We start from the raw sequence: 21,487 nt of genomic DNA, 5'->3' as shown, positions 1-21,487 counted from the left end.
TACCTGGTACCTGTCCCCGTATCCTGTCCCTTACCTGGTACCTGTCCCCGTATCCTGTCCTCTTACCTGGCACCTGTCCCCGTATCCTGTCCTCTTACCTGGTACCTGTCCCTGTATCCTGTCCTCTTACCTGGTACCTGTCCCTGTATCCTGTCCCTAACCTGGCACCTGTCCCCGTATCCTGTCCTCTTACCTGGTACCTGTCCCCGTATCCTGTCCTCTTACCTGGTACCTGTCCCCGTATCCTGTCCTCTTACCTGGTACCTGTCCCTGTATCCTGTCCCTAACCTGGCACCTGCCCCGTATCCTGTCCTCTTACCTGGTACCTGTCCCCGTATCCTGTCCCTAACCTGGCACCTGTTCCCGTATCCTGTCCCTTACCCGGCACCTGTCCCCGTATCCTGTCCTCTTACCCGGTACCTGTCCCCGTATCCTGTCCCTTACCTAGTACCTGTCCCCGTATCCTGTCCTTTATCTGGTACCTGTCCCCGTATCCTGTCCCTTACCTGCTACCTGTCCCGGTATCCTGTCCCTTACCAGGTACCTGTCCCCGTATCCTGTCCCTTACCTGGTACCTGTCCCTGTATCCTGTCCCTTACCTGGTACCTGTCCCTGTATCCTGTCCTCTTACCTGGCACCTGTCCCTTACCTAGTACCTGTCCCCGTATCCTGTCCCTTACCTGCTACCTGTCCCCGTATCCTGTCCCTTACCTAGTACCTGTCCCCGTATCCTGTCCCTTACCTGGTACCTGTCCCGGTATCCTGTCCCTTACCTGGTACCTGTCCCTGTATCCTGTCCTTTATCTGCCACCTGTCCCGGTATCCTGTCCCTTACCTAGTACCTGTCCCCGTATCCTGTCCATTACCTGCTACCTGTCCCGGTATCCTGTCCCTTACCTGGTACCTGTCCCTGTATCCTGTCCCTTACCTGGTACCTGTCCCCGTATCCTGTCCTCTTACCTGGTACCTGTCCCCGTATCCTGTCCTCTTACCTGGAACCTGTCCCCGTATCCTGTCCCTTACCTGACACCTGTTCCCGTATCCTGTCCCTTACCTGGTACCTGTCCCCGTATCCTGTCCCTTACCTGACACCTGTCCCCGTATCCTGTCCCTTACCTGACACCTGTCCCCGTATCCTGTCCTCTTACCTGGTACCTGTCCCCGTATCCTGTCCCTTACTTGGTACCTGTCCTCGTATCCTGTCCTCTTACCTGGTACCTGTCCCCGTATCCTGTCCCTTACCTGGTACCTGTCCCTGTCCCTTACCTGGTACCTGTCCCCGTATCCTGTCCTTTATCTGGTACCTGTCCCCGTATCCTGTCCCTTACCTGGTACCTGTCCTCATATCCTGTCCTCTTACCCGGTACCTGTCCCCGTATCCTGTCCTTTATCTGGTACCTGTCCCCGTATCCTGTCCTCTTACCTGGTACCTGTCCCGGTATCCTGTCCCTTACCTGGTACCTGTCCCTGTATCCTGTCCCTTACCTGGTACCTGTCCCTGTATCCTGTCCTCTTACCTGGTACCTGTCCCCGTATCCTGTCCCTTACCTGGTACCTGTCCTCGTATCCTGTCCTCTTACCTGGTACCTGTCCCCGTATCCTGTCCTCTTACCTGGTACCTGTCCCCGTATCCTGTCCCTTACCTGGTACCTGTCCCCGTATCCTGTCCTTTATCTGGTACCTGTCCCCGTATCCTGTCCCTTACCTGGTACCTGTCCTCATATCCTGTCCTCTTACCCGGTACCTGTCCCCGTATCCTGTCCTTTATCTGGTACCTGTCCCCGTATCCTGTCCTCTTACCTGGTACCTGTCCCGGTATCCTGTCCCTTACCTGGTACCTGTCCCGGTATCCTGTCCCTTACCTGGTACCTGTCCCTGTATCCTGTCCCTTACCTGGTACCTGTCCCCGTATCCTGTCCTCTTACCTGGCACCTGTCCCCGTATCCTGTTCCTTACCTGACACCTGTCCTCGTATCCTGTCCTCTTACCTGGCACCTGTCTCCGTATCCTGTCCCTTATCTGACACCTGTCCTCGTATCCTGTCCTCTTACCTGGCACCTGTCCCCGTATCCTGTCCTCTTACCTGGCACCTGTCCCCGTATCCTGTCCTCTTACCTGACACCTGTCCTCGTATCCTGTCCTCTTACCTGGCACCTGTCCCCGTATCCTGTCCCTTACCTGCTACCTGTCCCCGTATCCTGTCCTCTTACCCGGTACCTGTCCCCGTATCCTGTCCTTTATCTGGTACCTGTCCCCGTATCCTGTCCTCTTACCTGCTACCTGTCCCCGTATCCTGTCCCTTACCTGACACCTGTTCCCGTATCCTGTCCCTTACCTGTCACCTGTCCCCGTATCCTGTCCCTTACCTGGTACCTGTCCCCGTATCCTGTCCTCTTACCTGCTACCTGTCCCCGTATCCTGTCCCTTATCTGGTACCTGTCCCCGTATCCTGTCCCTTACCTGACACCTGTTCCCGTATCCTGTCCCTTACCTGGTACCTGTCCCCGTATCCTGTCCCTTACCTGACACCTGTTCCCGTATCCTGTCCCTTACCTGACACCTGTTCCCGTATCCTGTCCTCTTACCTGCTACCTGTCCCCGTATCCTGTCCCTTATCTGGTACCTGTCCCCGTATCCTGTCCCTTACCTGACACCTGTTCCCGTATCCTGTCCCTTACCTGGTACCTGTCCCCGTATCCTGTCCCTTACCTGACACCTGTTCCCGTATCCTGTCCCTTATCTGGTACCTGTCCCCGTATCCTGTCCTCTTACCTGCTACCTGTCCCCGTATCCTGTCCCTTACCTGACACCTGTTCCCGTATCCTGTCCCTTACCTGACACCTGTCCCCGTATCCTGTCCCTTACCTGGTACCTGTCCCCGTATCCTGTCCTCTTACCTGCTACCTGTCCCCGTATCCTGTCCCTTACCTGGTACCTGTCCCCGTATCCTGTCCCTTACCTGACACCTGTTCCCGTATCCTGTCCCTTACCTGGTACCTGTTCCCGTATCCTGTCCCTTACCTGGTACCTGTCCTTGTAACCTCTGTATTTCTGTACAGCAATTCCCCTTACAAGGACACTGATTTCATGTTTTCTTTTGCTCAGCTGACATTGTACCTGAAAATGGAGGACAAGTTACACAGACACCTGAGCTGCGACCTCCTGCCCAGTAAGTGTCAGACAGAAATAAGGGCCCTTTGGTGAGAATTGAGAATAACTTTGTAATAGACAACACCATAGAACAGTAATAACAAGTTTACATTAAATATAGGTTAATTTCCTCCCTCATATTCCCCAGGTGTATCTTATAGTACTATAATCACCATTTCACTAGGAGAGCTGGTTATTGCTCTAACTTCCATCTTCTCCCAGATACAGTGTTCCTTACACAGTCTACCTGCATCCTACACACCACAGATACAGCTGTCATTCCTCCTACCGCTCTATTTACTGGAGAGGCCGGGACTAACCTTAGCTAGGCATGAGGCCTCTACATTACTATGTCAGACACAACATGAAATGTATATATTCACTATTTCCACACACATCACTCATCTCCTGATATACTCTGTGCTGCTGGAGACCCTGCTCCTCCCACTATATAACTCTCAGTCTGTGGTTTCCTGCTGCCTCCATTCCCCTCCTCACATCATGTCACTGCCCCTGTCACATGCAGCCCTATCCTCACTGACACATCACTCATCTCCTGATATACTCTGTGCTGCTTGGCACCCTGCTCCTCCCACTATATAACTCTCAGTCTGTGTCTTCCTGCTGTCTCCATTCCCCTCCTCACATCATGTCACTGCCCCTGTCACATGCAGCCCTGTCCTCACTGACACATCCCTCATCTCCTGATATACTCTGTGCTGCTGGGGATCCTGCTCCTCCCACTATATAACTCTCAGTCTGTGGCTTCCTGCTGTCTCATACCCCTCCTCACGTCATGTCACTGCCCCTGTCACATGCAGCCCTGTCCTCACTGACACATCACTCATCTCCTGATATACTCTGTGCTGCTGGGGGACCCTGCTCTTCCCACTATATAACTCTCAGTCTGTGGCTTCCTGCTGCCTCCATTCCTCTCCTCACATCCTGTGACTGCCCCTGTCACATGCAGCCCTGTCCTCACTGACACATCACTCATCTCCTGATATACTCTGTGCTGCTGGGTAGCCTGCTCCTCCCACTATATAACTCTCAGTCTGTGGCTTCCTGCTGCCCCCATTCCCCTCCTCACATCATGTCACTGCCCCTGTCACATGCAGCCCTGTCCTATCACATCACTCATCTCCTGATATACTCTGTGCTGCTGGGGACCCTGCTCCTCCCACTATATAACTCTCAGTCTGTGGCTTCCTGCTGCCCCCATTCCCCTCCTCACATCATATCACTGCCCCTGTCACATGCAGCCCTGTCCTCACTGACACATCACTCATCTCCTGATATACTCTGTGCTGCTGGGGACCCTGCTCCTCCCACTATATAACTCTCAGTCTGTGGCTTCCTGCTGCCTCCATTCCCCTCCTCACATTATGTCACTGCCCCTGTCACATGCTGCCCTGTCCTCACTGACACATCACTAATCTCCTGATATACTCTGTGCTGCTGGGGACCCTGCTCCTCCCACTATATAACTCTCAGTCTGTGGTTTCCTGCTGCCTCCATTCCCTCCTCACATCATGTCACTGCCCCGTCACATGCTGCCCTGTCCTCACTGACACATTACTCATCTCCTGATATACTCTGTGCTGCTGGGCACCCTGCTCCTCCCACTATATAACTCTCAGTATGTGGCTTCCTGCTGCCTCCATTCCCCTCCTCACATCATGTCACTGCCCCTGTCACATGCAGCCCTGTCCTCACTGACACATCACTCATCTCCTGATATATTCTGTGCTGCTGGGGGACCCTGCTCTTCCCACTATACAACTCTCAGTCTGTGGCTTCCTGCTGCCTCCATTCCCCTCCTCACATCATGTCACTGCCCCTGTCACATGCAGCCCTCACATGCAGCCCTGTCCTCACTGACACATCACTCATCTCCTGATATACTCTGTGCTGCTGGGGACCCTGCTCCTCACACTATATAACTCTCAGTCTGTGGCATCCTGCTGCCTCCATTCCCCTCCTCACATCATGTCACTGCCCCTGTCACATGCTGCCCTGTCCTCACTGACACATCACTCATCTCCTGATATACTCTGTGCTGCTGGGGGACCCTGCTTCTTCCACTATATAACTCTCAGTCTGTGGCTTCCTGCTGCCTCCATTCCCCTCCTCACATCATGTCACTGCCCCTGTCACATGCTGCCCTGTCCTCACTGACACATCACTCATCTCCTGATATACTCTGTGCTGCTGGGGGACCCTGCTTCTTCCACTATATAACTCTCAGTCTGTGGCTTCCTGCTGCCTCCATTCCCCTCCTCACATCATGTCACTGCCCCTGTCACATGCTGCCCTGTCCTCACTGACACATAACTCATCTCCTGATATACTCTGTGCTGCTGGGGGACCCTGCTCTTCCCACTGTACAACTCTCAGTCTGTGGCTTCCTGCTGCCTCCATTCCCCTCCTCACATCATGTCACTGCCCCTGTCACATGCAGCCCTCACATGCAGCCCTGTCCTCACTGACACATCACTCATCTCCTGATATACTCTGTGCTGCTGGGGACCCTGCTCCTCCCACTATATAACTCTCAGTCTGTGGCATCCTGCTGCCTCCATTCCCCTCCTCACATCATGTCACTGCCCCTGTCACATGCTGCCCTGTCCTCACTGACACATCACTCATCTCCTGATATACTCTGTGCTTCTGGGGGACCCTGCTTCTTCCACTATATAACTCTCAGTCTGTGGCTTCCTGCTGCCTCCATTCCCCTCCTTCCATCATGTCACTGCCCCTGTCACATGCAGCCCTGTCCTCACTGACACATCACTCATCTCCTGATATACTCTGTGCTATTGGGGACCCTGCTCCTCACACTATATAACTCTCAGTCTGTGGCTTCCTGCTGCCTCCATTTCCTCCTCACATCATGTCACTACCCCTGTCACATACTGCCCTGTCCTCACTGACACATCACTCATCTCCTGATATACTCTGTGCTGCTGGGGATCCTGATCCTCCTACTATATAACTCTCAGTCTGTGGTTTCCTGCTGCCTCCATTCCCCTCCTCACATCATGTCACTGCCCCTGTCACATGCTGCCCTGTCCTCACTGACACATCACTCATCTCCTGATATACTCTGTGCTGCTGGGGAACCTGCTCCTCCCACTATATAACTCTCAGTCTGTGGCTTCCTGCTGCCTCCATTCCCCTCCTCACATCATGTCACTGTTCCTGTCACATGCAGCCCTGTCCTATAACATCACTCATCTCCTGATATACTCTGTGCTGCTGGGGACCCTGCTCCTCCCACTATATAACTCTCAGTCTGTGGTTTCCTGCTGCCTCCATTCCCTCCTCACATCATGTCACTGCCCCGTCACATGCTGCCCTGTCCTCACTGACACATTACTCATCTCCTGATATACTCTGTGCTGCTGGGCACCCTGCTCCTCCCACTATATAACTCTCAGTCTGTGGCTTCCTGCTGCCTCCATTCCCCTCCTCACATCATGTCACTGCCCCTGTCACATGCAGCCCTGTCCTCACTGACACATCACTCATCTCCTGATATACTCTGTGCTGCTGGGGGACCCTGCTCTTCCCACTATACAACTCTCAGTCTGTGGCTTCCTGCTGCCTCCATTCCCCTCCTCACATCATGTCACTGCCCCTGTCACATGCAGCCCTCACATGCAGCCCTGTCCTCACTGACACATCACTCATCTCCTGATATACTCTGTGCTGCTGGGGACCCTGCTCCTCCCACTATATAACTCTCAGTCTGTGGCATCCTGCTGCCTCCATTCCCCTCCTCACATCATGTCACTGCCCCTGTCACATGCTGCCCTGTCCTCACTGACACATCACTCATCTCCTGATATACTCTGTGCTGCTGGGGTACCCTGCTTCTTCCACTATATAACTCTCAGTCTGTGGCTTCCTGCTGCCTCCATTCCCCTCCTCACATCATGTCACTGCCCCTGTCACATGCAGCCCTGTCCTCACTGACACATCACTCTTCTCGTGATATACTCTGTGCTGCTGGGGACCCTGCTCCTCCCGCTATATAACTCTGTCTGTGGCTCCTGCTGCCTCCATTCCCCTCCTCACATCATGTCACTGCCCCTGTCACATGCAGCCCTGTCCTCACTGACACATCACTCATCTCCTGATATACTCTGTGCTGCTGGGGACCCTGCTCCTCCCGCTATATAACTCTCAGTCTGTGGCTTCCTGCTGCCTCCATTCCCCTCCTCACATCATGTCACTGCCCCTGTCACATGCAGCCCTCACATGCAGCCCTGTCCTCACTGACACATCACTCATCTCCTGATATACTCTGTGCTGCTGGGGATCCTGATCCTCCTACTATATAACTCTCAGTCTGTGGCTTCCTGCTGCCTCCATTCCCCTCCTCACATCATGTCACTGCCCCTGTCACATGCTGCCCTGTCCTCACTGACACATCACTCATCTCCTGATATACTCTGTGCTGCTGGGGAACCTGCTCCTCCCACTATATAACTCTCAGTCTGTGGCTTCCTGCTGCCTCCATTCCCCTCCTCACATCATGTCACTGTTCCTGTCACATGCAGCCCTGTCCTATAACATCACTCATCTCCTGATATACTCTGTGCTGCTGGGGACCCTGCTCCTCCCACTATATAACTCTCAGTCTGTGGCATCCTGCTGCCTCCATTCCCCTCCTCACATCATGTCACTGCCCCTGTCACATGCTGCCTTGTCCTCACTGACACATCACTCATCTCCTGATATACTCTGTGCTGCTGGGGTACCCTGCTTCTTCCACTATATAACTCTCAGTCTGTGGCTTCCTGCTGCCTCCATTCCCCTCCTCACATCATGTCACTGCCCCTGTCACATGCAGCCCTGTCCTCACTGACACATCACTCATCTCCTGATATACTCTGTGCTGCTGGGGACCCTGCTCCTCCCACTATATAACTCTCAGTCTGTGGCTTCCTGCTGCCTCCATTCCCCTCCTCACATGTCACTGCCCCTGTCACATGCAGCCCTGTCCTCACTGACACATCACTCATCTCCTGATATACTCTGTGCTGCTGGGGGATCCTGCTCCTTCCACTATATAACTCTCAGTCTGTGGTTCCCTGCTGCCTCCATTCCCCTCCTCACATCATGTCACTGCCCCTGTCACATGCAGCCCTGTCCTCACTGACACATCACTCTTCTCCTGATATACTCTGTGCTGCTGGGGACCCTGCCAGTGTCAGGCCAGTGTGATTGCATCTTAGAACTCATTCGCAGACCGCGTAACTTCCACATCTGGCTAGCCACCCTGCTGTCACCACCCACAAACGCCAACTTTGACTGACCCCTCTCTCTATAGTCCACACACAGGGGGGAATGACCCTGCTATCTATAGCGCACACACAGGGAGGAATGACCCCTCTCTCTATAGAGCACACACGGGGAGAATGACCCCGCTCTCTATAGTCCACACACAGGGCGGGAATGACCCCGCTGTCTATAGCACACACAGGGGGGAATGACAGCGCTGTCTATAGCACACACAGGGGGGAATGACAGCGCTGTCTATAGCACACACAGGGGGGAATGACAGCGCTGTCTATAGCACACACAGGGGGAATGACAGCGCTGTCTATAGCACACACAGGGGGGAATGACAGCGCTGTCTATAGCACACACTGGGGGGAATGACAGCGCTGTCTATAGCACACACAGGGGGGAATGACAGCGCTGTCTATAGCACACACAGGGGGGAATGACAGCGCTGTCTATAGCACACACAGGGGGGAATGACAGCGCTGTCTATAGCACACACAGGGGGGAATGACAGCGCTGTCTATAGCACACACAGGGGGGAATGACAGCGCTGTCTATAGCACACAATAGGTAGGACTGACCCCGCTCTCTATAGCGCACACGCAGGGGGGAATGACCCTGCTCTCTATAGCCCACACACGGGAGGCGAATGACCCCGCTCTCTATAGCCCACACACAGGGGGGAATGACCCCGCTCTCTATATAGCACACACACAGGGGGGAATGACCCCGCTCTCTATAGCCCACACACAGGAGGCGAATGACCCCGCTCTCTATAGCCCACACACAGGGGGGAATGACCCCGCTCTCTATATAGCACACACACAGGGGGGAATGACCCCGCTCTCTATAGCACACACACAAGGGGGAATGACCCCGCTCTCTATATAGCACACACGCAGGGGGGAATGACCCCGCTCTCTATAGCCCACACACAGGGAGGAATGACCCCGCTCTCTATAGCCCACACACAGGGGGGAATGACCCCGCTCTCTATATAGCACACACACAGGGGGGAATGACCCCGCTCTCTATAGCCCACACACAGGGAGGAATGACCCCGCTCTCTATAGCACACACACAGGGGGGAATGACCCCGCTCTTTATAGCCCACACACAGGATGCGAATGACCCTGCTATCTATAGCGCACACACAGGGGGGAATGACCCCGCTCTCTATAGCACACACACAGGGGGGAATGACCCCGCTCTCTATAGCCCACACACAGGGAAGAATGACCCCGCTCTCTATAGCACACACACAGGGGGGAATGACCCCGCTCTCTATAGCCCACACACAGGGGGGAATGACCCCGCTCTCTATAGCCCACACACAGGGGGGAATGACCCCGCTCTCTATAGCCCACACACAGGGGGGAATGACCCCGCTCTCTATAGCCCACACACAGGGGGGAATGACCCCGCTCTCTATAGCCCACACACAGGGAGGAATGACCCCGCTCTCTATAGCCCACACACAGGGGGGAATGACCCCGCTCTCTATATAGCACACACACAGGGGGGAATGACCCCGCTCTCTATAGCCCACACACAGGGGGGAATGACCCCGCTCTCTATAGCCCACACACAGGGAGGAATGACCCCGCTCTCTATATAGCACACACACAGGGGGGAATGACCCTGCGAATGACCCCGCTCTCTATATAGCACACACACAGGGGGGAATGACCCTGCTCTCTATAGCCCACACACAGGATGCGAATGACCCTGCTATCTATAGCGCACACGCAGGGGGGAATGACCCCGCATTCTATAGTGCACACTTAGGGGGGAATGACCCCGCTCTCTATAGCCCACACACGGGAGGCGAATGACCCCGCACTCTATAGCCCACACAGGGGGGAATGACCCCGCTCTCTATAGTGCACACACAGGGGGGACTGGTGCCGCTCTCTATAGTGCACACGCAGGGGGGAATGACCCCGCTCTCTATAGTGCACACACAGTATGCGAATTACCCTGCTATCTATAGCGCACACACAGGGGGGAATGACCCCGCTCTCTATAGCCCACACACAGGGGGGAATGACCCTGCTATCTATAGCACACACGCAGGGGGGAATGACCCCTCTCTCTATAGTGCACACACAGGATGCGAATTACCCTGCTATCTATAGCGCACACACAGGGGGGAATGACCCCGCTCTCTATAGCCCACACACAGGAGGGAATGACCCTGCTATCTATAGCACACACGCAGGGAGGAATGACCCCGCTCTCTATAGTGCACACACAGTATGCGAATTACCCTGCTCTCTATAGCGCACACACAGGGGGAATGACCCCGCTATCTATAGCGCACACGCAGGGGGGAATGACCCCGCTCTCTATTGCCCACACACAGGATGCGAATGATCCTGCTATCTATAGCGCACACGCAGGGAGGAATGACCCCGCTCTCTATAGTGCACACTTAGGGGGGACTGGTGCCGCTCTCTATAGCGCGCACACACAGGGGGGGACTGACTCCTCTTTAGCCACTGAAACTGTACCTAGAATAACTGAACGATCCTGTTTCTCTTCCTGCAGGTGAAAGTTCTCAGACGCTCGCCTTAGAGCTGGTGCATTACGGCTTCATCAGTGAGGTGAGTATTCACCCTACATCCCTGACTGACTCCTTCTGTCTCTGCCGGGTACCAGGATCTACCCTGGGCCATTGCTGTGGTCTCCTCATCATCCACTTCAGTTATGTCAGTGTAGAACCTCAGATGGCATCACACAGCCCAGCTCTCCTGTCTCTATGAATGGCCGGCCGCTGCCATTCTGTTATATCAGTAAGTTATATCACTGCCTTTAATGGTGCTCTGTTCCATCTTTCATTTCACAAGGATGACTGTCAGAAGATTTCCAACTTCCTGGAAGATGCCCTACACACACAGCGCCACCCTCTCAACTGACGGCGGCAGTGGCGACACCGGTGATTTATCAGACTATGGCAGTAGGGGACGTTTGTGCTTGTGGGCCAAAGTTGTCATCTGCCCTGATGCATCCAGGAGGAGGAGGAGGAGGCAAGGACTGAATCCAGCCTTGAGGAGCTCCCACATACAGGACTGTGGTACTGCTTAGGAGAGCTGCTGGGTTCAGCAATCAGGAATCAGTCTGCACTGAAGAAGGAACCTTCTTCCTAACCACATTGTGCCACAGGTCCATTGGCAATCCCAGGGACTAATTGTGCAATCTCTGCTACTTGTATAAAGAGTTATAAGTGAGCAGTCCAGGCTTACTGATCCTACAAATGTCCTTGTGTTTCATTGCATACTAAACTGATCGTCCAGAACTCACTGCTGGGGAGTCACTTGTAATAATAAAGACTGAGAAATGCTATAGGGTGAGCTTCACGAATGGTGATAATGTTAATTGCAAGGTTGGATGAGTCCTTCTGCGTAAGATGGAGGAGTAAAAGTTGTGGTGTAACTATGAGCAGGAGGACTGAGGAGTAAGGGTGGTAGTGGAACTTTGAGCAGGAGAGATGTGGAGTAAGGGTGGTGGTGTAACTCTGAGCAGTAGGAATGAGGAGTAAGGGTGGTAGTGGAACTCTGAGCAGGAATGATGTGGCGTAAGGGTGGTGGTGTAACTCTGAGCAGTAGGAATGAGGAGTAAGGGTGGTGGTGGAACTTTGAGCAGGAGAGATGTGGAGTAAGGGTGGTGGTGTAACTGAGCAGAGGGATGAGGAGTAAAGGTCGTGGTGTAACTCTGAGCAATAGAAATGAGGAGTAAGGGTGGTAGTGGAACTTTGAGCAGGAAGGATGTGGAGTAAGGGTTGTGGTGTAACTCTGAGCAGGAGGGCTGAGGAGTAAAGGTCGTGGTGTAACTAAGCAGGAGGGATGTGGAGTAAGGGTGGTAGTGGAACTCTTGAGCAGGAAGGGTGTGGAATAAGGGTGGTGGTGTAACTCTGAGCAGTAGTAATGAGGAGTAAGGGTGGTAGTGGAACTCTGAGCAGTAGGAATGAGGAGTAAGGGTGGTAGTGGAACTTTGAGCAGGAGAGATGTGGAGTAAGGGTGGTGGTGTAACTCTGAGCAGAAGGATGAGGAGTAAAGGTTGTGGTGTAACTCTGAGCAGTAGAAATGAGGAGTAAGGGTGGTAGTGGAACTTTCAGCAGGAAGGATGTGGAGTAAGGGTTGTGGTGTAACTCTGAGCAGGAGGGCTGAGGAGTAAAGGTCGTGGTGTAACTAAGCAGGAGGGATGTGGAGTAAGGGTGGTAGTGGAACTCTTGAGCAGGAAGGGTGTGGAATAAGGGTGGTGGTGTAACTCTGAGCAGTAGGAATGAGGAGTAAGGGTGGTAGTGTAACTCTGAGCAGTAGGAATGAGGAGTAAGGGTGGTAGTGGAACTCTGAGCAAGAAGGATGTGGAGTAAGGGTGGTAGTGTAACTCTAAGCAGAGGGATGAGGAGTAAAGGTTGTGGTGTAACTCTGAGCAGTAGGAATGAGGAGTAAGGGTGGTAGTGGAACTCTGAGCAGTAGGAATGAGGAGTAAGGGTGGTAGTGGAACTCTGAGCATGAAGGATGTGGAGTAGGGGTCGTGGTGTAACTCTGAGCAGGAGGGCTGAGGAGTAAGGGTGGTAGTGGAACTCTGAGCAGGAGGGATGTGGAGTAAGGGTCTTGTTGTAACTATGAGCAGAACTCTGCATGCACCCTCCACTCTCACAAGCCCCTGGGCCCCATAACAATGGCAACCCTTGCGCCCACTATAGCTATGCCCATGGTGGTGGTGAAAGTCTGAGCAGGTGAGTTATGGAGAAGGCCAGGACTGAAACATGGGAGATGCAGATAGGGCATCAGAAGGTGGCATGAAGTGATGGCTGGTGGTGGAAGAACAATAAGCATAGTGACAGCGACCAGCTGCAGCGTGGGGCCCCGGGAACAGAGGCTTATAGTGCGATGTGCTGCTCTCTGCCAACAGCTTTGTGCTATGTGAGAATGTGTGAAATGCAAATACCCAGCTGATCCTGTGAATGCTCTTTTGTAGCCCGTAGCACATGACCTGCCCTGTGTTACACATACCTGCATTGTGGCAGTACACGTACGCGCTTGTGTTTGCTGACACGTAGCTGGTTACTTGTAGCCGGCCGCTCCTGGGCTGCAGCACTAATACTGTGTCACATGATACTTGTATCTGTATGTAGAAGTTCCTGTACATTGCTGATCATATCTACAAGCACTCAGCGGATGTTAATGATACTAATTACGTCATCTTCTACCATTTCTGAAACCTATAGACACACATTAGTCTACTGTTCATGGCATATGCCGGGCCACCTCAGACTCCGCCCATGCTTGAATGGCACCACCCCCTCTCCGCTGTTTCCCACCCCAGCACCATCACATGCTTCGTCATTGTTCCGGCCCCTGTCGATCCATCCCGAATATCCCCCTACTCGTCTGCCTCTCCGTGCGAGCCATCGAGGCAAACACCCTGTGCGCACATTGAGGAGATGGGACAGACATATATATATATATATATATATATATATAAACACTAGCGTTTGGCCGTGGCTTTGCTTGCATGCATGTCTTAAAAAAAAAACATCTCCCTTACAACCCGTTACATCTATCTGTGACCTGTGCCTCACTTCACCTCTCCAGAACTTCTCCCGTGCTGCTCCCCTGATGGAACTACCTACCCTGACGGTCCAAACTCCCCCCCACCCCACCCCTGGCCTTCAATATATCAAGAGCTCTCGCAAAGGGATGCAGTTAAAATGCCGGCTGTTGGGATCCTGGCATTCAGGAGACTGAGATTGGAATCCCAATAGCCGGTGAAATACTTCCGCCCGGAATCCCGACTGCCGCCCGGTATACAAGCTTAGTTGGTGTGTTCACATCACCAACAGAGTGAGAATAGAACCTGTGGTGAGCGAAGCAAGCCACCGGGCCTGAAGCGTGGTGAGGGGACTCACTGCCGGGATTCCATCAGACGGGATGTGTCGGTATACTGACAGCCGGCATCCCCTCTATTGGAAAAACATACCAGACCCCTCTCAAAAACCACCTCTTCACTGTAGCCAATCTTGCTCCCATCTACTACACCCTCTGGGCACAAATAGCTGCCAATCTTTCCCACTAGCTCCTATTGTTTCAGCATTGCCCTCTGCCCGAACAGGACTTTGTCTACCCTTTCTACTCATGAATCAGTCACCGTCATATGCCTTTGCTGGTTTTTATGTGATATTTGCTTTTTGTATCATTTGTTATATTGATTGTTTGGAGATGCAGACTTTTGTGGCACCTTATAAATAAATAGTGAGAGATCTTCTTCAACTCAAGCGAGCAATAATCTCTGACTCCTCACAGGTGAAACAGTACTTCTGAGCTACCTGGTCATGAGTGGATGCCTGAGCTACGTGGTCATGAGTGGAAGCCTGAGCTACCTGGCCATGAGTTGATGCCTGAGCTACCTGGCCATGAGTTAATACCTGAGCTACATGGCCATGAGTGGATACCTGAGCTACATGGCAATGAGTGGAAGCCTGAGCTACCTGGCCATGAGTGGAAGCCTGAGCTACATGGCCATGAGTGGATACTTTGAGCTACATGGCAATGAGTGGATACCTGAGCTACCTGACCATGAGTGGATTCCTGAGTTACTTGGCATGAGTGGATGCCTGAGTTACATGGCCATGAGTGGAAGCCTGAGCTACATGGCCATGAGTGGATACCTGAGCTACATGGGAATGAGTGGATGCCTGAGCTACATGGCCATGAGTGGATACCTGAGCTACCTGGCAATGAGTGGATGCCTGAGCTACATGGCCATGAGTGGATTTCTGAGTTACTTGGCATGAGTGGAAGCCTGAGCTACCTGGTCATGAGTGAAAGCCTGAGTTACCTGGCCATGAGTTGATGCCTGAGCTACATGGCCATGAGTTAATACCTGAGCTACATGGCCATGAGTGGAAACCTGAGCTACATGGCCAAGAGTGGAAGCCTGAGCTACCTGGACATGAGTGGATGCCTGAGTTACCTGGCCATGAGTGGATGCCTGAGTTACCTGGCCATGAGTGGAAGCCTGAGTTACCTGGCCATGAGTTGATGCCTGAGCTACATGGTCATGAGTGAAGGCCTGAGCTACCTGGCCATGAGTGAATACCTGAGCTACATGGCAATGAGTGGATGCCTGAGCTACCTGGCCATGGCCCTCATTCTGAGTTGATCGCTCGCTGCTGATTTTTGCAGCGCAGCGATCAGGTAAAAAAACGGGCCGCAGGGCGCACGCGCAACGTACTTTCACACATAACTATGCAGTTTTACACAAGGTCTAGCGACTCTTTTTCGTCGCTCTGTTGATCGGTGAGTGATTGACAGGAAGTGGGTGTTTCTGGGTGGTAACTGACCGTTTTCCGGGAGTGTGCTAAAAAAACACAGGCGTGTCAGGTGAAAACGCAGGCGTGCCTGGGGAAACGGGGGAGTAGCTGGCCGAACGCAGGGTGTGTTTGTGACGTCAAAGCAGGAACTAAATAGACTGCAGTGATCGCAAGGAAGGAGTAGGTCTGAAGCCACTCTGAAACTGCTTGGAAAAAATTCAGCACTGTTCTGCTAACCTTTCGTTCGCACTTCTGCTAAGCTAAGATACACTCCCAGAGGGCGGCGGCTTAGCATTTGCACTGCTGCTAAAAGCAGCTAGCGAGCGATCAACTCGGAATGAGGGCCCATGAGTGGAAGCCTGAGCTACATGGCCATGAGTGGAAGCCAGAGTTACCTGGCCATTAGTTGATGCCTGAGCTACCTGATCATGAGTGGATGCCAGAGCTACCTGGCCATGAGTGGATGCCTGAGCTACCTGGCCATGAGTGGATGCCTGAGCTACCTGGCCATGAGTGGATGCCTGATTTACCTGGCCATGAGTTGATGCCTGAGCTGCCCGGCCATGAGTGGAAGCCTGAGCTACCTGGCCATGAGTGGAAGCCTGAGCTACCTGGCCATGAGTGGAAGCCTGAGCTACCTGGCCATGAGTGGAAGCCTGAGTTACCTGGCCATGAGTTGATGCCTGAGCTATCTGACCATGAGTGGATGCCTGAGCTACCTGACCATGAGTGGATGCCTGAGCTACCTGGCCATGAGTGGATGCCTGAGTTGCCTGGCCATGAGTTGATGCCTGATCTACCCGGCCATGAGTGGATGCCTGAGCTACCTGGCCATGAGTGGAAGCCTGAGCTACATGGCCATGAGTGGAAGCCTGAGCTAGCTGGCAGTGAGTGGAAGCCTGAGCTACCTGGCCATGAGTGTATGCCTGAGCTACATGGCCTTGGAAAACATGAACTGCTGAAGACTGAAGCTGAGTAACTATATGGAGAACCAATGAAACCTTCAGTGGCATAGGACCCCCATGGACCTGGGCCCACGCTCCGGCATAGAGTGCAGCAGAGAGAACAATGAGGCACTGAAGACTAGAGTAGAAGCCTTCAGGGATTTATCAATAAGGGTGGAGTACAGGATCACCTGCAGAGCACAGAGCTGAGAGACTTGACTGTGATTAGCAACTTAAAGCACTGGCAGTGTTACCATGGTCCAAACCCCTTTTAAAGGAAGAGACAAGCCAGGATTGATTGAAAAACTCAGGAGAACTGCCATTGGCTAATAATGCATGGTTTTGGTCTCCAACATGGCGGCACCCAGGAATGCAGACACACAAGGAAGCACTTGCCTGTTCTCCCTGTCCCCGCTCCTGGGCACCAGAGCTGCCCACGACATCTCAGTCTGCCTCCCCCTGCCAACACCAGAAGAAAACTGTGAGAGAGCAGCCAGGTTGGCTCAGCAGGAGGGTGGGGCTATGATGTGTGGAGGGGGCAGAGGTGGGATGGGGGCGTGGTTGCTGCATTTACTTCATTGTAGCCACACACCCTGCACTGTAATGCCGATATTTCCGGCATTATACTGCAGAGGGCGAGGCTATGATGACACAATTCAGCAGGAATCCTGTCGACTGCCCGGACCACCCACTTTACTCACTAAATGGGTGGCCGGGCAGGTGAGATCTTGAAAGTTGGGAGACTTGCCTGTTCTTCCGGAGGGCCAAGAGGGCCCACCCGATTTTCGGGAGCCTGCTCTTCTTAGGGTCAGTTATATGGCGAGGGACAGAAACTGCTTCTTAGGGTCAGTTATGTGGTGAGGGACAGATTCTGCTTCTTAGGGTAGGTTATGTGGTGAGGGACAGGAACTGCTTCTTAGGGTCAGTTATGTGGTGAGGGACAGATTCTGCTTCTTAGGGTAGGTTATGTGGTGAGGGACAGGAACTGCTTCTTAGGGTCAGTTATGTGGTGAGGGACAGATTCTGCTTCTTAGGGTCAGTTATGTGATGAGGGACAGGAACTGCTTCTTAGGGTCAGTTATGTTGTGAGGGACAGGAACTGCTTCTTAGGGTCAGTTATGTGCCGAGGGACAGGAGCTACTTCTTAGGGTCAGTTATGTTGTGAGGGACAGGAACTGCTTCTTAAGATCAGTTATGTGGTGAGGGACAGATGTTGCTTCTTAGGGTCAGTTATGTTGTGAGGGACAGGAACTGCTTCTTAGGGTCAGTTATATGGTGAGGGACAGGAACTGCTTCTTAGGGTCAGTTATATGGCGAGGGACAGGAGCTGCTTCTTAGGGTCAGTTATGTGGTGAGGGACAGGAGCTGCTTCTTAGGGTCAGTTATGTTGTGAGGGACAGGAACTGCTTCTTAAGATCAGTTATGTGGTGAGGGACAGATGTTGCTTCTTAGGGTCAGTTATGTTGTGAGGGACAGGAACTGCTTCTTAGGGTCAGTTATATGGTGAGGGACAGGAACTGCTTCTTAGGGTCAGTTATATGGCGAGGGACAGGAGCTGCTTCTTAGGGTCAGTTATGTGGTGAGGGACAGGAACTGCTTCTGTTTGTATGTTATGATTGGAAGCCCCCAGCACTGGTTCTGCTTATCACATTGACCATAAATAATATGAATTGATCCTGGACCACCAATCCAAGGCACCCCAGGAAGCCAAGGCTCATAGTTTGAGACACACTGCCTTAACCCCTTGTACATACCTCACAACTTTTGGGTCCAGGAGATCGGGACTCTTGTGCACCTACAGTGTGCGCACTCCAAAAAGGATGTGTGGCCTTAGTTGGGAAGGGGTGTGGTCTCATGGCTAGGGGTGTGGCCTCACAGTGCTACGATTGCGAACCATGCCCCCCGTTTTTGTCACTATGGGGGCATGCCCAGCGCTCTGCGAGCTGCTCGCCATGCTCCCAGTCCCTCTCTCCTGGTGAATAGGTTGTGCACACAGCGTCTATTCGCCACCACAACAGCAAGTGAGAGAGGGTCTCCCAACTGCCCTCCTCACCGCGGGACACTGCGTCCTGTGGGTGGGACAACGGGACAGTGCCCAATAAAATGGGACTGGGCAACCAGACATTGCACCAAATAATGCAATAACCAGTCCACCTATAGTTCTGCAGCCGAAAGCTGCTATATAAACCAAGGGACTATTACCCACAGTAGGGCCTACATAGTGCAGTGATACGACATGTTAATATTAATCAATGCAATGTCCTGGTAATGTCCAAAGCACAGTTACTATGAGCACACGGATGTGGAAAACATGGCTATTTCATGGGATCCGGTCTTTAGGTCGACAGGAACTCTAGGTCGACATGTTCTAGGCTGACATGACAAAAGGTCAACATGAGTTTTTCACCTTTTCTTTTTAATTTTTTTGAACTTTTTCATACTTTACGATCCACGTGGACTACGATTAGAACGGTAACCTGTGCTGAGTGCAGCAGTAGCGTAGCGAGGCACCTTGCCCGAAGCATGACGAGCGAGTGAAGCGAGCCATGTGAGGGGACGCGGTGCACTAATTGGGGTTCCCCGTCATTGTACGGAGCAAACGACACCCAAAAAAGTGAAAAAAATCATGTCAACTTTTTGTCATGTCGACCTAGTACATGTCAACATCATACCTCCCAACTGTCCAGATTTTCGCGGGACAGTCCCGTTTTTTGGGGTCTGTCCCGCTGTGCCTCCCGCGGGCCACAGTGTCCCGCGGTGGGGGGGGGGGGGGGACAGTTGGGAGGCTCCCTATCACTCTCTGCTCAGTCCAGAGCAAAGCAGCGGTGAATAGACGCTGTGAGCATGCGCACAGCATCTATTCCAGTGAGGCAGAGGGACTGGGGCCATGACCAGCAGCTCACAAAGCGCTGGCCATGCCCCACTGTGATGAAATTTGGAGGCGTGGCCCGCGATAGCGGCATCCCTGCGAGGTCACGCCCCTTCACGATAGGCCACGCCCCTTTTTGGCGCCAGCGTGGCTACGCCGCTCAAGGAGTCCCTCTTACAGTAATCCGAAAGTTGGGAGGTATGCATCATAGAGTCCCTGTTGGTCTAGAAACCCTGTCGACCTACTTACTGTCGACCAATAGTGGTCAGCCTAGACACTGTCGACCTACGTCTAGTCTATCTAACATACCACACCCCTATTTCACACCCCCTGCACTTACTGTAAAGCAGAAGCTTGCTGGCACAGATTACACTGCGACAAGGCGGCCGGCCGCCATGTCATCACACTTGTATGTTTTCTCTCCAATTGCCCGTTACCCCCTGGGGATGATGGGACATGTAGTCACATGATTATTGTGTACGGTCCCCTGGGCTGCCTCAGAGCTGGACAGCCTATAACTCCTGTTACTAGTAACACGCCATGTTTCAGGTGGCTCATCCCCGGGGACTATAGAGCCGTCGTGTGTGTGATCAGAGCGCAGAAAGACTGCTGCAAGATTTACAATATGGTGGCAGGGGGATTACGGGGGGAGCAGCGTGTCTTAGTGAGCGCAGGCCTCACCCGCGAATCACTAGGCCACAAAGATTTCTTCTTCCTCGTCCTCTATCTCCCATACTTACCTCAGTCAGCGTACCGCAGAACTAAAGGCAGGAAAACATTCACTTGCCATGCTACAACGAGGCAAGCCCTTGCGGGGAAATCTATCAACAGGCAACTTTGATAAATTCGCTCACATTTCGCCATACATAAATTGTTATTTCTTTCGTAAAAACTCTCCGGCATAATAAAAGTCGCTTTATTTTAAATTCAGACAATTTTGCTGCCAATAAATCGCTGAATCCCGTATTCCGTTAAATGGCCAATGCATTTTCAGTGGGCACAAACTGACCATACAGTTGCTGGGCTCATGTGACTGGGTTGTTCCCATTGGAATGCATTGTCCGTTGAAATGGAGCGAAACCTTGATCCCGTCATTGTCCCTCTTAACGCTGAAAAGAAGTTGAGAAGTTGGGGGGAGGTATGTGCTTGTGCAAACAAGAAGAGGACGTCAGGAGCCAGGCGCCGCTGCTGGGGGGGGAGGGAGGGGGGGGGGGGGCTGTGTGCTTTAAATGGCAAGAGTGATTTTTAGTCCCAGTCCAGCACTGATTACTACTATAGATCTCACTGCCCAAACCCCCCTACTTACTATCTGTATACAAGAAATAGGGGTCTGAAATGATTCGGCTTTATCCTGGCAGGGATACGGTGCCGCTGCTTACATTCTGCCTGCTCCTGACAAGAAAAAAAACAACAAATTCCCCCAGCACACTGCAACAGACCAGCAAAAGAGATATTCTGTACATCCTACATGATAATACCAATCCAGAGGCCTCAGTTACATACATTTGCTGGCCCAGCGTACAGTGCTGGGGGAATTTATCTTGTGTTTTCCGTGTCTAGATTAACCCCTCCCTTACACGCACTGTGACTGGGCCAATAAACTGATTGAGCAACTTCTGTGTGTTTCTGCAAATCCCACTGCAAGTACTGTAAGAAGGGGGGGAGGGGGGGGGGGGTGTTTCTTACTATTATTATAAGATGCTGACAGGAGAATAAGACAGAATGTCCTCTACAAATGTCCCTGTAAGGAATAATTCCCCTTCCGACTGCTGTGCGCGGTAAAACGTGAGCGTGGCATCATTCCAAAATAAATATACAGTACAGGCAAGGAGCAAGGTCACAGCCAAAATAGCATTAGTTATAATTCAGCACTGACTGTAATACAGCCCACCGCAGGAGCTGAAAGCA

The 21,487-nt window shown here is 52.6% G+C and overlaps 1 protein-coding gene across 1 annotated transcript in view; it reads left to right on the top strand.

Moving 5' to 3' along the window:
- The window catches only part of NRBP2 (nuclear receptor binding protein 2), a 315,133-nt gene extending 300,405 nt beyond the window's left edge, over window positions 1-14,728 (top strand). Inside the window, exons 16-18 of the mRNA XM_063921103.1 lie at window positions 3,106-3,169; window positions 10,996-11,051; window positions 11,295-14,728. Coding sequence (XP_063777173.1) covers window positions 3,106-3,169; window positions 10,996-11,051; window positions 11,295-11,363 — 189 coding nt within the window. The 3' untranslated portion in view covers window positions 11,364-14,728. The remainder of the gene's footprint in view (window positions 1-3,105; window positions 3,170-10,995; window positions 11,052-11,294) is intronic.
- Window positions 14,729-21,487: the final 6,759 nt, after the last annotated feature.

Source organism: Pseudophryne corroboree, chromosome 5 (genome assembly GCF_028390025.1).
Source record: "Pseudophryne corroboree isolate aPseCor3 chromosome 5, aPseCor3.hap2, whole genome shotgun sequence".
In the NCBI taxonomy this organism is placed as follows: domain Eukaryota; kingdom Metazoa; phylum Chordata; class Amphibia; order Anura; family Myobatrachidae; genus Pseudophryne; species Pseudophryne corroboree.
Note: the sequence above shows the minus strand (reverse complement) of the source record. Positions and strands in the feature narration are given on the sequence as shown.